We start from the raw sequence: 15,925 nt of genomic DNA on the forward strand, positions 1-15,925 counted from the left end.
GGGCATCAGTGTTTACGTTTGACTTGGAGTGAACGAGTAGGAGTGGACACGTCCGTCACCGGTCTGTATATCCGCTTTTCTATGTCAATTCACCATTGAAATACCAGTAATGGTGATTGCACCCTTCCGTGATAATTAACGTGGAAAGTAGATGTAACGGAACACGCACCAGCTCCTTGACCGGCTGCAAAAGTTCTGGAATTGTGAGCGGCGCTGTGCCCAGCACATCTGGTACCTGCTAGGGCGAAGTGAGCAGGTAGGCTTTGTAGACGATTGGCCTGATTGAAAGTCATATGACATGGAAATCGAGCATGCAGCTTTTCTGGCTAAATTCTTCTGCATACAGAGATGTTTGTTCCCCTAGACAAGCTTTATCTCAGGAATGTGTACAGCTGAGAATATTATGAATGGGAATGATGAGGAACTACTACTCAGGCTGGGTGTCTTAGTGGCAACATGCTGTAATATTGTCCCATTATCACTTTTAGCCCCATGTGTGCATCTAGGCACAACACAGCATGAGTTGTATGAAATGACTGTGCTGACATGTGAAGACTCAAACTTGACACCTAAGATGCTGTATTTATGTGCTACATAGCTTTCAAAGAGGGCTCAAATTTTGCAGCTGATGCTAGCACTTTTACCTGCTATTGGTTTGGTTCTGGCTGCAGCTGGTGCTGGCCCCTCTGGCCACTGGGCATGGCATTTGGTGCTGGCATGTATCTAACCATGTGGTGTTCTGACCAGCAGGTGGCACTGGCACCTTTGTAGTCACTGGGGCTCCAACCCTGTAGCTGCTTCCCTTTGGTCACTAAGGACTCTGACCTGACAGCTGGTGCTGACGCCTCTGTCGTCAGCATCACTGGGAGTACAGACCTTTCAATTGGCTTTGATATGTGCAGGACTCATTTCAACATGATGGATGCTGGCAGTAGACAATTGGCAAGAGTGAGTGTAGATGGAGCAAACAACTTTGTAAACAAGCATGGCTGCTTGGAGCAGCTCCTGTTGTGTGAGAGCTCACTGCAAATCACATTGTGCAAAATAATTTTCAGAGCCTGTGCTGGCAAGAATTGAATGTAGCAGAAAGCAGCATGCCAATATCTGATAGCACAAATGGCATAACTGATTCATAACTGAGTAAGACAATGCAACTGGAAATAGAGGAAAAATTGGCTTGTTTAGCATTGATATTTACCCCTGGACTCAGAACTAGTGGCTGCTTGCAAAGGACCACTGGTTTTTAGCACACTTAGATTTTGCACTGAGGAATGACCAGCTTGTCCTGAACAGCACAGGTTCCTGAATGCCAACTCCTGGGAACAAATGAGAGAATATGATGCCAGCAAACAAGAGTGACCAAGATTGCATTGCTTGCTTTGCCTTGTCATCATGTCTTTCAAACCATCAGTGCCCCACTACCCATACCTCCATGATGCCACCATGCAATCTAATCCAATCCAATCGCTGTCACAAAGCTGGTTAGGATAGTGCTTCAGCAGTAGAAATATGCAGTTATGCTGTGCAGCTGTCATGAATGAAGGCACATATGGGGAATGCTTAAACTCAGCACTCACCTTTAATATCTGAACACCCAAAGGTGCGCTGTCTTCAGGGAAGGATGACAAGTGGTACAACGGTGGTGAAATCTTATAATCAGCCGACATAATGAGAAAATTTCTACCTTTTCAGCTACTATGGAAAGGGTGCATCTTCTATTTTGACTTTGTGGTGCCCCATTTAAGGGGGGCAGTAGCAGCACTCAGGCCAGTGGTGGTCATCTGGCACGAGGCGATGGAGGGAAAAGACGCACCAGATGTTGCACCGATCTTTGTCCAGCCCCTCGAGGCTGTGCGAGATGCTGAATAGATCATCAGCTGGCTGGACAACTGCTCTGTGCAGAAAAGGTGGGTGGTGGTCACGGGCGTACACAGGCGTGCAGGCGTCCCGTGAGTTCACTTCATCATGTGGGCTTGAGACATACCGAACGGTCATCCGTCAGTGTCAGCGGATGCTGTGTATCAGGCCGCGAGTGAGGGGCTGATCTTGCGGAAAAAGGTCGGGGGTATGGAGACGTCAAGAACGCCGTCGAACCATGTTCATTGCTAGTAGAGACAGATTCTGATTACTTGCTGAAGATCGCGAGCGGTGTCAGCAGCCAGAAACGGCAGGTGTTGGAGTCAGATGACTGCCCGTGCCCAAATGTGCTCAAAGTTAGTAAAGTCAGATAAGGCAATAAGCTGGTTTATACCCAAAACTAGCCATATGATGAACACATGTGATGCACTTGATGTGACAAAAAGATCATTCAGCGCGAAGGGGTGGCTGAAGAAAAAACGCGCCCACAAGGCATGAACAAAGAAAAGCTGCTGAAGCTGAAGCAGCAGCTACCTTCCTTGCTCCCCCCCCCCTTACACACACATACATAAAGGCGCTCCTTGTGGGAAGGTGGTCTATGGTACAGTGCACATGAAGAAGTTAGACGCGTTCAAGAACATGTGCTGAGTTTCGTGGTACGCTTTCGCTCTTTTCGTACACATTTTGTACCTTTATTTGTGACCTTTTGGTGCCAGAAAGCATGATTCCTGACCATGTGTTTTTTTATTGAATGCATACTTTGTGCAGAGAAACCCCAATGATACACATCACTCACATCATACCAAATTTTTCCAGACAGAAAAGGATTGAAAATCCGGCGCACATATTTTTTTACAGACGATAGAATGAATAGAATTGAAGCATGTGACTTTCTTTATGAAAAAGCATTAGTGCAATGGTCAGAATACAGCTTTCCTAGCGATGCGAGTTTCTTCCAGGGATGTGGCTTTCTTTAAGGGATGCAGCTTTTTCCAACGAGTTGTCTCGTACCTGAGCTAAGATTTAGGAGAGGGAAACAGTTTTCATAATATGAAGTTTGCACTGTAAATGTGTTTGTGGGCATTTATGTGAAAGCAGGGGAATTTTGGCCCCTTCTGAACGTTGCTGTTTCCGTAAGTTCGTCGAGCTGCAGCTTTTTTTCTTGGCGATAGCAGAAAAGTCCGCAGGCATGGTCAGTCACACGTGACCGTTAGGGGACCGGCCTGTCATTTAGGGACAAGTCTGTAGAACTGTGGTCTTTCAAAGTGTCTCTTTACCGGCACGACTTTAACACTGGTCTTAGGACATGTCTGTGATGGTGCCGGCTGACGGGTGCCGCCCGCGCCCCGCGGCGTCCCCCCAGGATGCTGCGCACCAGCCGGCGCATCAACATCCGCAGCGGCGGCCGGGTGTGGCAGGTGGTGCGCGAGCAGTACCTGCGCGACGACATCGCCTGTCAGAGTCCGCTCTGCTTCGAGGGCTGCGCGGCCGGCGCCGGCCCGACCCTGCCCCGCCACGCCACCTGCTACCTGGTGCCCACCGACCAGGTGGTGCGCCACTTCCTGGACGTGCTCCAGCTGCCTGAGATCACCGGCATCGTGTTCACGCAGACGGCGCTCGGTCAGGTGCGACTCTCGCGTTGTTGCTCCGCGGCTGTTACAGCGGCTGGTTTTGCGTTGGCCATCTCGGCGTCCGTGGCGGCATGCCAAGTGGTATTGAAATTTTATTGACACCATTCTTGCATTGAAGGCAGGTGTTTTGACATACACTATTTGTGTCATTATGTTTGTAGATTTCGGCTGTTAACCTGATGAGACGAAGCTGCGTGACGTTGTTCTTTATGTTGGTGTGGTTGTAGGTGTCTGGACCCGCCGGGAAGCAGGTGCAGCGGCGAGTAAGAAATATCATCAAAACAGCGGAGAAGGAAAGCGTCTTCTTCGCCAACGAGTTCAGCTCCGGGGCCTGGACCAAACAGAAGTCTGACGAGACATTTGCAGAATGGCAGTTACGGTATGCATCATTTGATTGCATTATCGTAGCCTCCCGCATTGCGTGGCATTATCATCAGTGTGGCCGTGCAGCACCACCGACTGAAGGTGGTGAGGCTGACTCACCGCACCGTCAAAACGGCATTCCGTCGAGCTGTGTGCCGCGACAGGCGTCCGGAAACTGGCGTACCGCCCACCCTCACACGCGTCAAGTCGTGTGCCGCGACAGGCGTCCGTACACTGGCGTGTCGCCCACCCCCACACGTGTCACGCCGTGCGCCGCGACAGGCGTCCGGACACTGGCGTGCCGCCCACCCCCACACGCGTCACGCCACCGCGCTCCGGCAGGCTGCAGTACGACGCGGCCGTGTGGTACTACCGCCACCTGGGCGGCCAGGTGGCGGTGGTGGTGCTGTGCGGGGACGCTGGGTTCGCGCACCGCTTCGGCCACCGGCAGCCGGGCGTGTTTGTGCAGACGACCGACCAGTACCTGGCCGGCTTTTGGCCGAACCTGCGCGCCGCGCGCGACATCCTCGACAGCGTGCAGGCCATGCTGGACTCGGCCGGCGCGGAGAGCGGTGAGTGGCGGCAGGGGACGAAGGTCGGCGCAGCGAGTCGAGGCTAATGTCCCTTATCAGAGATCCAAAGGAGATGTTCTGGCCTCATGCTAGTTTGCCCGATGTTTCAGCTGTTTGTTGCTGGGCGCAAACTGACCCCGGCCGTCGGCGCGCCCTCAAGCCTCAATCTCATCATTATGATTGTTTGTTGCATAGCTGGTTGTTTTGTTATGCTGTATCGCTGCTGCCGTGCTGTTTTGTCGCGACATTTGTCGAAAGCTGACCGTGAATACTGACCTTAACACGCACCTAGAGTAGGATATCGGCCGCTCGTCTCACCCGGACCCGGCCACAGAGGGGTGCGGCGGCTCTGCCGGCTCGACCGACTACCTGCCGGCGGCGGCGTTGCAGTCGGGCCTCAGCTCTGGTCACATGGTGCGCGGCCATCTGACCGTCAACAAGCACCAGCCGCAGATGGAGGCGTTCGTCAGGAGCGCCAGGTGAGGCCCGCCCTCTGTCGGCCGCGCTGCGAGGCCTGGACGCGTCCTCGGGCGCCGCCCGGGCCGTCACGCTTGAGGGTTGATGTGGTGAGGAGATAGCTCAGGCTGCGACGTGTGTGGCATGTGTGTGGCTCCCCACATTAGCGTTCTGTAAGTATTACTTTTGCTGATATGTAGGGAAGGATATGAACATGCGTTGTAGACGCCGACGAATCAGTTTGTATGTGGTGCAGGATTACTTTCCCCGCCTTCCGTGACGCTCGGTCATCAACAACCCACCGCACAACCACTGCATTGTCCCTGCTGTCCACACGGGCATGCTTGCGAGCGCTCCGCCCACCCCGTCGGCGTGTGACGCTCGCCGCCGGTCCGCCAGCGCCGGCGCGCGGAGGGACGCCAGCCTCTCGGACGTGCTGGTCCAGGGTGCGGCCGACCGCAACCGGGCCGTTCACGGAGACGAGGTGGTGGTGGCGCTGCTGCCGCGCGCCCAATGGCGGCCGCGCACCGGGCGGCTGGCCGACGGCGGCGGCACTGGCGACGAGGGCACGGCGTCGGCCGGCGAGCCGGTGCCGACCGGCCGCGTGGTGGGCGTGCTGCTCCGCGGCTGGGGCGAGTACGTGGCCACCCTGCAGCTGGTGAGTGAAGGGGGGGGGGGGGGCTTGGGACGGCTAGTGCGCCGTTTTGGGCTGTGGTGTGTGTCTCATTTCATGTTAGATGTGATGACTAGCGTAAAAAGCGTGGTCACCGTGCGTCTGACGATTGTCGAGAATCGTTGGGGATGGCCTGCATCGGCGAATGTTTGCATAAAGTGACAATTGCGGAAGTGCTGTGATGTTCAGCTGTGTCGCCACTATTTGGGGAGGTTTCGCCTCCTACCGTGACCTCGACCTGACCGGCCTCGGTCGGCGGCAGGACGAGGAACAGGAGGGCGGCGGCGGCGGCAGCAGCCGGGCTGGCTGGCACCTGGTGGTGCCGTTTGACCGGCGCGTTCCCAAGATCCGGATCCAGACCCGGCAGGCGGACACGCTGAAGACGCAGAGGTGCGCCGTCCGGCGCTGGGACAGGCTTGATGTTTGAAGCGACCCGCCACGGTCGAGTCTGTTTTTTAAGCTACGCATGTCTTGTGGCACTCTGCTGTGACGTTTCTTTTATTTGGCGTCTGGTGCGTTAGCATGTGACGCGGGACCTCCTCACAGCCACGTAAAGGGCATGACGGGTTCGGGATGGGCTTACGCGCCGGCTTCCCGCTGCGCACCGCCGCGAGCGAGCTGGCGCTGCCCGTCCCCCTGACCGTGTGTGTGTCGTTCCAGGTTTGTGGTACGCATCGACTCGTGGCCAGTGAGCTCCCGGTACCCGCAGGGCCACTTCGTGCGGGTGTTGGGGCCGATCGGCGACCTGGAGACCGAGATCCAGGTCATCCTCACGCAGAACGACATCAGCCCGCGGCCGTTCTCGCAGGTGCGGCCCGCTCGCGGCCGGCGCGGTTACAGCGATGCCAGTGAGAGGACTGTGTTGTGTTCGAAGACGCGCCGTGCACGGACCCGACGGCTCAGGTCCGATTGTAAAGGCTCCTATGCCCCAAGCTGCGCTTCGTGTCACATTTGAGAATGGTCCTGGGACTGGGGCGGTGGCGTGTCTCCTCGCCTTCTGGCATGACCTCTTGTGGTGCATGGCCGCCGCTGCATCCCGTCCCCGGTTCGCTGTCCTTTCTGTACGCCGCGATGTGTGTGTGCGCGCAGGCCGTACTGTCGGAGATGCCGTCGGCGGCCGACTGGAGCCCGTTGCCGGCCGAGGTGGCCCGCCGTCGTGACCTGCGGGACACCCACCTCGTGTTCAGCGTTGACCCGCCCGGCTGCGAGGACGTGGACGACACCATGTCGGTCAGGTGAGCCCCGCCGACGTCGGACCTCGGCGTCGCTGATGACGGCAGCGGCGTCGGAGCTGCGTGGTCGCCTTCAAGTCCCGGTGATGCAGTCAGCCGTGTTCATGTGCACCTGTAGGAAGCATGTTGTTCGTGTCGCGTTACCGTTGTAGTGCTTGCGTCGGCTAGCCCAGCCTTATACGCACCCGGCTGATTACGCTGTGCCATTTGCCGCGTGGACCTGTCCCTCGTCTGCGCACACAGCTCGCCGCCCCGCTGTCACCTCGAGTCGCCCCGCCCGGCGCTGGTGGCCGCCCTCGCGCGCCGTGTGCCGCCGGTGCGGGCGCGTGACCGCCGGCGCCGCCCGCAGACGGTTGCCGTCCGGCCGTCTGGAGGTGGGCGTGCACATCGCCGACGTGACGCAGTTCGTGGCGGCCGGCTCGGCGACCGACCAGGAGGCGCGCCGTCGGGGTACCACCGTCTACCTGGCCGACCGGCGCTTCGACATGCTGCCGGCCGTGCTGAGCGGCGACCTGTGCTCGCTGCTGGGCGGCCGCGACAGGTCAGCTGGGGAGCACTGGTGGACGGCCGGGACGGGCTGGGTGGCATGACCGGCCTGCGGTGTGGTGCGGTGGGGACAGGTCGACTGTGTAGACTGGAGCTCACAGCTGGTCAGGGCAGTCAGCGGCTTCATACCCGCTGCTGGGACGGTACCTCACTCGTCCTAGCAGCAAGCTTGGGCCTCAGCCGTCTTCAGCCGTCCTAGCGACGGCACCTCAGCTGCTGCGGTCCCTGTTGCAGTCCTGCTGTCGACCATGTCAGATATTGTGGCCGCCTGCACTCCCACTCCACCCGCTGCCGTTCCGATAGCCTGACGATTTCCTATAGTCTAGTCCTTTCCCGACAGTCCGCTATCTCGATAGTCTGACGGCGCCGCCGAGTGACACCAGGCTGCGCTATCACCAATGTGCACAGCGCCCGTCTGGGCTGCTCCTCGCGCGCGGCCCGGCAGCCGCCGCTCTACTCGTGACCCCGCCCCCATCCCACGGCGCCCATCTGGGCTGCTCCTCGCGCGCGGCCCGGCCGCCGCCGCTTACTCGTGACCCCGCCCCATCCGTCCGCAGGTACGCCGTGAGCGTCATCTGGGAGCTGGACCCGGACTCGTTCCAAGTGCACGGAGTCTGGTACGGCCGCTCTCTCATCCGCTCGCGCTACAAGATGTTCTACGAGGCGGCGCAGCGGCTGGTGGACGGCACGCCGCCGGTGCGCCTCGTGTCGGACGTGCCTGAGTGGCGTGGCCTGGACGCCGAGACGCTCCAGCAGAGGTGGGTGACGCCGCCAGTCCCGTGGGTGCGTCATCGGACTGAGGGTGGCCACCTTGCTGGACGGTTCAGCGGGGTGGGCGTATGGAGGCTGGACTCTTGTTGCGTTGTCGAGGCAGACGTATTTCGCTGACGGGTGTCCCCAAGGGGCGTGGGCTTTGTAGCCAGTGGAGTCGATGTACCTGCGCTGACTAGCGGAGGGCGGATCTCAGGCCAAATGTCGGACCTGCACCTCGCAGTGCTGCATAGCCGCGACGTGGCTGTCTGGAGGTGTCGCCCCGGACGCGCCCGTCTTGTCTGTGTGCTGGCCGCGCGGCGCGACGGGCCGTAGACGCCGCGTCCGGGCGCCGGGTTTGTTACCAGACACCGTGGTCCGGTATCGGGACTGGCCACCGGACACCGCGTCCGGGCGCCGGGCTCGTTACCAGACACCGTGGTCCGGTATCCAGACTGTTAGACACCGTGGTCCGGTATCGGGACTGGCCACCGGACACCGCGTCCGGGCGCCGGGCTCGTTACCAGACACCGTGGTCCGGTATCCAGACTGGGCACCGGACACCGCGTCCGGGCGCCGGGCTCGTTACCAGACGCCGTGGTCCGGTATCCGGACTGGGCACCGGACACCGCGTCCGGGCGCCGGCTGGTGCGCTGACCCCCGTCGCCGCCGGCTGACAACGAGCTGTCTTGTCTTGCCTGACGCGGCGGCCCCTCAGGTACCGGGAGCTGCGGGACGCCCTGGCGACGCTGACCCGGCTGACCCACCACCTGCGCCACGGCCGCCAGCAGGAGGGCGCCCTGGAGCTCGAGTCATCAGAGGTCAGCGCAGCGGACTGGGCCTGCCAACGCGTTACGCTATGGCAACCGACGTGACGTGACGTGACGCACATGTCATGTGTGATGCGCCGTGAAGACGTATAGACGTATGGGGCCTGGGGCTCCCATACGTCTATGTCGGCTCGGGTCGGCTTTCGCTATATGTTATTGGTCATCCTTGCATTGTAAGAGCTTGATGCTCCGTAATTTTAGACTGCTGGCGTCCTAGGACCGTCGAGTTTGGATTCCTCCGGCTCCCTGTCATGCTCTGTCATCTGTCTGACGTGCCCACGTCCGACGTGCCTACCAGCGCGCGGTGCGGGCCAGTAACAGGCCGGCAGACCGCGCCTAGCTCGAGTGGGTGTGTCCAGCGGCTCCTCGTCTCCCCACAGGTGCAGTTTGAGTTCGACGAGGGCGGTGCCAACCGCATCCAGCCCAAGCAGGCGCTGGAGATCCACGAGACTGTGGCCGAGATGATGATCTTCGCCAACCACTGGGTGGCGCAGAAGATCGCGCAGACGTTCCCGCAGCGCGCCCTGCTCAGGTGGGGTCTGCGGTGTTGTCTGGGTCGTGCGCTGCCCAGGTGGGGTCTGCGGCGTTGTCTGTGTCGTTCGCTGCTCAGGTGGGGTCTGCGCCGTTGTCTGGGTCGTGCGCTGCTCAGGTGGGGTCTGCGCCGTTTTCTGTGTCGTTCGCTGCTCAGGTGGGGTCTGCGCCGTTGTCTGTGTCGTTCGCTGCTCAGGTGGGGTCTGCGGCGTGTCTGTGTCGTTCGCTGCACAGGTGGGGTCTGCGCCGTTGTCTGTGTCGTTCGCTGCTCAGGTGGGGTCTGCGCCGTTGTCTGGGTCGTTCGCTGCTCAGGTGGGGTGTGCGCCGTTGTCTGGGTCGTGCGCTGCTCAGGTGGGGTCTGCGCCTTTGTCTGGGTCGTTCGCTGCTCAGGTGGGGTGTGCGCCGTTGTCTGGGTCGTGCGCTGCTCGGACCATTCGGCCATACCTCGCGGGATCGAGATGCCGGGTGGGCGGGTCCAGGTGAGTGCTTGCTGCGCGTCTGCGCAGTGGTGTGTGTCCCTCGGCGTGCCGACGGACGCTCGTATGTCCGGATGGCGGGTAGAGTGGTGGGCGATTAAGCCTCGCTGGTGCCCGCTGTCTTGCCGCGGTGGCCTTCAGTGCTCTGGAGCGGCGTGGTACGGGCCGACGCCGTGCAGTTGTCAGGTCAGTTCTCGCGGTCTGGAGATGAGTCCCTACCCACAGACGTCACGGTCGTGGGTCACACCGCCCCTCCCAGCGGGCGTCACGGCCGTGGGTCACACCTCCCCTCCCGGCAGACGTCACTGCCGTGGGTCATATCGCCCCTCCCAGCGGGCGTCACGGCCGTGGGTCACATCGCCCCTCCCAGTGGGCGTCACGGCCGTGGGTCACACCTCCCCTCCCGGCAGACGTCACTGCCGTGGGTCACACCTCCCCTCCCGGCAGACGTCACGGCCGTGGGTCACACCTCCCCTCCCGGCAGACGTCACGGCCGTGGGTCACACACCCCCCCCCCTCCCCTCCCGGCAGGCGTCACGGCCTTTGGTCACACCTCCCCTCCCGGCAGACGTCACGGCCGTGGGTCACACCTCCCCTCCCGGCAGACGTCACGGCCGTGGGTCACACCTCCCCTCCCGGCAGACGTCACGGCCTTTGGTCACACCTCCCCTCCCGGCAGACGTCACGGCCTTTGGTCACACCTCCCCTCCCGGCAGACGTCACGGCCGTGGGTCACATCGCCCCTCCCAGTGGGCGTCACGGCCGTGGGTCACACCTCCCCTCCCGGCAGACGTCACTGCCGTGGGTCACACCTCCCCTCCCGGCAGACGTCACGGCCTTTGGTCACACCTCCCCTCCCGGCAGACGTCACGGCCTTTGGTCACACCTCCCCTCCCGGCAGACGTCACGGCCGTGGGTCACACCTCCCCTCCCGGCAGACGTCACGGCGCGGCGCGGCCGGACCAGTGGGAGCCGCTGCAGCGCTGCGCCGCCACCAAGGGCTGGACGGTCCGCGTCGGCTCCAACCGACAGGTGGCCGACTCCCTGGACGCCTGCGTCGACCCGCACGACCCGCTGGTCAACACGCTGCTGCGGCTGCTAGCCACGCGCGCCATGGTCAACGCCGAGTACTTCTCCACCGGTGGGTGGTGATCAGGGGATCCGACGGCGGCGGTGCCTGTCGCGGTCTGGGCTGCGTGTGCTGGGTGTTGTGCTGCAGAGTTGTTGTGAGAACATGCCCAGCAGCAGCTTGGTGTTAAGTTTGTGTGTGTTTTTTTTAAATTATTTCCGGGTGTTGGGTTGGACGGTATTGTTTATAGTTTGGAGTCTGTGTTGCCGAGTCCATGTATAGTGTGCCCGTCTTGTTGGGCATCTCCGGGGCTGTCGTCGCCCAGACCGTGTGCCGTGGTCTGGCCGTCTGGCGACCCGTCGCCGCAGCCTGCATGCGCAGCGTCACCGGGTGCCGGCCGGCCGCAGGTTCGGCGACGCCCGAGGACTGGGGTCACTACGGCCTGGCGCTGGACCGCTACACGCACTTCACCTCGCCCATCCGCCGCTACGCCGATGTCATCGTGCACCGGCTGCTGCTCGCCGCCGTCGCGGCAGAGGGCAGCATTGAGCAGCCGGCAGGCGGCGCCACCGAGCAGTTCTCCGACTCCGAGCTACAAGAGGTCGCCGACCACCTCAACGACCGAAACCGGGTACGGTTCGAACACGAGACGCGATTCGGGCCCTGTCTACACTTTGTACTTAAAAAGTATTTCGGCTGTGCCACTTAGTAAGTCTCTTTCCAACACTGCCGGTTGCTCGGTGAGTTGTTTGTCACGTGGGACCGCGGCCCGCGGGCACACCGCTACCGTGTGGCGCACGGCTCAGCGCAGGTTCTGACGTGTCCCCAGGCGGCGCAGCACTGCCAGATGGACTCGCAGGTGCTCTTCCAGACCATGTACTTCGTGCGCCGGCCGGCCGACGACCCGGGCAACTTCGTGGACGCCATGATCTTCTCCCTGCGGGAGAACGGCTTTCTCGTGCACATACCGGCCTACGCTCTGCGAGGCCCCGTATACCTGCAGCAGAAGGACGGCCAGGTGGGCCCCGTCGCCAGTGCGGGCTGCCGCTCTGCACTCCAGTCCTGCTGCTCTACATTGGCTGTTACCCAGCGCGGAGTCCTGAGTCCCGACGTATGACTGGCGTGGGCTGCCGCTCTGCTCTCCAGTCTTGCCGCTCTGCATTGGCTGTTACCCAGCGCGGAGTTCTGAGTGCCGACGTATGACTCATGTTGGGAGGTTGGCAGGCTCCAATATCAAGTCTTTATTTCGCCATGTTTAATTTGTTGCCATATTTTAAGCCTCGATGGCCGTCGTCTCTGTGTCGGGTGATGGGTTCACATGACTCCCATGGCTGAGACGCCGCCGCCAGCTGACTATGTTTCGACGCGACCCGACGGTTGTATGACCTGGCCTGACCTGGCCTGACCTGACCCGTCTCGTCCTCAGGTGGCCTGGGTCGGAGATGAGAAGGTCAGCTGGGAGTCGGAGTCGCGGGTCCAGTGGCTGAACGGTGATGTCATCCAGAACGATAGTGACGTCACTGTGCGGACCGAGCTTGGCGAGCAGGTGTACCGGTGAGTGGCAACCCGGCGGGGTCTCGGATGCTAGTGCGGGAGAGCGCTGGCGAAGGGCGCTATGGTGTTGTAGCCAAGTGCGAAAGGAGGCCAAAAATAAGGCGAACGCGACATCGGCCGTACTGTTTCTCCGACGTAACAACCGGCCGCCTCCCGCCAGCCGTGGTGCAGTAATGCGACTGGATAGCATTCTTCTTTAACAGACTATGTTCTGGTAGACAAATGCAGGGCAAATATTTTTATCGCGATGTGTCTCGATCAGTGATGGCATGGGGACGGTGAATGGCAGTGTTCAGAGTAAAATGCGAATAACCTTATGCTTATCATAGATTGAATTAGTCCAGAAAAGCGCGAAACGTGCGTTCTAGTTCAGTGCATTATGGTCATCAGGTCGTTATTATGTTCCTCTTTATACAGCGTTATCCAATATGCGTTTCTGATATCAATGTTTGGCAATCGTTTGTAGTGACCTACGAGCGTGAGCACATTTGGGTGTTCCATTGTTTCATTGTAACATCTCACGGCCTGAGCTGCCGTCGGCCGCCGCCCGCAGTGTTCTTCGCCGCCGACTGCGCTCAGTCTGACCAGTGTCACGTGTGTCACTGACGTGCTGCCGTCCGCCGCAGCCTGCTGGACCACGTGACAGTGCACATCCGCGTGCTCGAGTCGTCGGCGCACGCGCACCAGCTGCGCTTTGACCTCATCACCAACGAGCCGTACTGGGCGAGCTTCCGCGAGGCGGCGCTGGCGTCGGCCGGCGACCGCAGCGCGCGCCAGCTGGTGCAGGTGAGGCCGACTTCAGCGCGGCGCCGCCCTCTCAAGCTCCTCCCGCGCCGTCGGGCCCTCCTGGCTCCCGCCGAACCGTCGTGAGGCGTGTGGTTGTTTTGTGGGTGAGGCCTGTGCGCGGGGTTTCACTCCTGTGTACTTGACACAGGCTGGCTGGTAGTTGAACATGCGGCGTGTTGCGGCATGTCAGACGCGAGTGGGTTTTGACGTGGCCACTTGGTGCATGCGCCGACTTATGGGTCCAAAGGTGCCGAAGCGACGTGCGGTACCTCTCCTATGTGTGTTAGTGTTACGCTCGCAAAATTGAAGAGGATCCCATGAATGTCTTGTATTCGCAAGGGCTCGACCATGTTGCGGATCTATGTAGATAGCCAAGTTATAGTGTTGTGACTAGAAGTAAAAGCAGTTCTGGGAAGGCAGGCGCTCTGCGCATCCTGGAGCCCCACCTATTGAGCGAGATTGGCGGGGTCGTTGGCCCCCGACCGGACGAAATCCTGGATCCGTTTCTGACTCAGCTCGACGCCAGCTAAGGCCTGAGGTCACTGGGCGTGACGATTTCGCTGACGTGCTGACTGTGTGCGGTCAATCAGTGGCGCTGCTCTCGCTGATGGCAGCCCGCCGGTCAATGGCCGGCGTCCGTCAGCAGCTGACCTCGGCATGTGACAGACCGCCGCCGCGTGTTTCAGGAGGTGACAGCGAGCCAGGCGGCGCGGCCTGCCGAACAGGAGCAGGAGACGCCCGACGAGCTCTGGTCGGCCCGTGGCACCAGCCTGTACGCCGTCCTGCAGCGGCACCGCCAGCGCAGCCGAGACCTGAAGCTCGCCCCAGCTACACACCGGAGCTGACCGCCCGGCGAGTTCTGGCCGGTGCGCGACACCAGCCTGTGCGCCGTGCTGCAGCGGCACTGCCAGCGCAGCCGAGACCTGAAGCTCGCCCCAGCTACACACCGGAGCTGACCGCCCGGCGAGCTCTGGCCGGCGCGCGACACCAGCCTGTGCGCCGTGCTGCAGCGGCACTGCCAGCGCAGCCGAGACCTGAAGCTCGCCCCAGCTACACACCGGAGCTGACCGCCCGCTGACTTGGTCGGCCAGCTGACTGGCAGCCGGACTGCCGCACACCGCGAGCAGGTTGCCGCGCGCGGGGGTCACCAGCCTGCTGGCTCGGGGTGACGGACCGGTGGCGTAGAGCGACAGCCGGTGGACAGGGACCAGCGACCTCCAGAACGGACGAGTGGTCTGGGGACCTGCGGCCAGCGGGCTGGAATCGTCGCCGACGTACTGAACTGAACCCGGCGGATGGCTGTGACGAATCGCCGTGGAGAGTGCTGCGGTCTCCCAAAAGCGATGCGAACAAAAGCGCGCCGCGGCGGCAGCGGGAACGCAATGCCCGTGTGGGTGCTGGGAGAACGTGGTGGCACCTTAGTCACGAGCTCGTAGACGCGTTTCGTCAATCCTTTTATGATGATAATGTTTTTTTTAAATTTATTCCGAGTGGTTTGCATGGGTGGCTTTGGGTTCAGAGTACTTGCTAAGCATGGCTTGTGGCATGTGCCCTGAGCTCACCACCCAAGTCTTGCCGTCCAGTACGACGGATAATGCTACCTCCTGCCTTTCGCCAGAAAGGAGTGCGGAGGGTTTTACGTGCCGCGCAATGCTGCGGTACGGCCGCCCCGGGCCAGGGCTGACCCTCGCTGGCCAGTTGCCAGCTGATCTTTCAGTTTCAGTCGGACTAAACAATACGCCAGCCCTGGGACTCGTAACCAGTGCCGTCGGATTCCGCGCCAGCATCTTTCCCCGAGACTATGGACACGGCAAGTAACAAATGCATTTATATCGTGATCATGCTGTCCGTGCCACCAGGGGCTGATAAGGAAGGAGAAATGCAAATTGGCGCTTGAAGTACGTTCTCAAGCCTGAAGTTTGCTTTGTTAAATCTGAAGTTTACGTGGACGGCTCTTTTATTTAAGCGGAGTGTTGTGTTAAGTCTCCTTCCTTCAAGTTTTAAGTTTGTTCTGAACTTTGCTGAGACGGCCTCTATATGATGATGGGGTGCTGGGCGGGGTCCCATCCCTCATAATGGGTTAAGTTGCAGTGCTGCCCGATCACGAAACGGGGATCTTCAGACCTGCCTCGCGTCCATGTCGAGGGCCGTGCGTCAACCGTTGGCTTTGAACGCTGAAATAACTCGGCATGGGTCAGGGCAATGAGATAGTATCTTCCACTGCTTTCTCAGAGTCGCTGCCAAAGCCGGGCGCCGATTTCTAGCAATCTGTATATTGTTCCGCTCCGTGACGTCTAACCCTGAACGCATGACGAAACGAAACGCCACCTCCTGCAGTTACAAATACGGCCCCGTACTGGCGGGCACTGTCTGCGGCCCCGCGGCACCACTGCCAGTCCTATCAATATCACAGATCACGAACACGAGACACTTCCGGGGAAGGCGCTCAGAAGAGGGGGGGGGGGGGGGGCTGCGGCGGAGGACGGAGCGGTCAAAACCCGCTCCGCCGACCGGGAAAAGGGGGGGGGGACGGTGGCAACTGCCGCCGGTGGGGAGGCCGCGGCGTACCGCCGGCCGGGAGGCCGCCGGTCGCGGCGCT

General features: G+C 60.6%; 1 protein-coding gene across 1 annotated transcript; it reads left to right on the top strand.

Moving 5' to 3' along the window:
• The first annotated feature begins 35 nt into the window (after positions 1-35).
• Positions 36-15,832, top strand: LOC119109027 (DIS3-like exonuclease 1). Its single transcript, XM_037232570.1, has 21 exons — positions 36-256; positions 1,693-1,907; positions 3,221-3,482; positions 3,716-3,867; positions 4,194-4,423; positions 4,758-4,902; positions 5,279-5,369; positions 5,457-5,537; positions 5,815-5,942; positions 6,213-6,360; positions 6,642-6,787; positions 7,134-7,325; positions 7,888-8,088; positions 8,799-8,901; positions 9,291-9,442; positions 10,856-11,058; positions 11,394-11,617; positions 11,816-12,004; positions 12,413-12,540; positions 13,167-13,326; positions 14,013-15,832. The coding sequence occupies exons 3-21, from the start codon at positions 3,222-3,224 to the stop codon at positions 14,169-14,171; spliced, it is 3,093 nt and encodes a 1,030-aa protein (XP_037088465.1). The 5' UTR covers positions 36-256; positions 1,693-1,907; position 3,221; the 3' UTR covers positions 14,172-15,832.
• The last annotated feature ends 93 nt before the right edge of the window (positions 15,833-15,925 follow it).

Source organism: Pollicipes pollicipes, unplaced genomic scaffold (genome assembly GCF_011947565.3).
Source record: "Pollicipes pollicipes isolate AB1234 unplaced genomic scaffold, Ppol_2.1 Scaffold_7223;HRSCAF=8565_pilon_pilon_pilon, whole genome shotgun sequence".
Classification (NCBI taxonomy): Eukaryota; Metazoa; Arthropoda; class Thecostraca; order Pollicipedomorpha; family Pollicipedidae; genus Pollicipes; species Pollicipes pollicipes.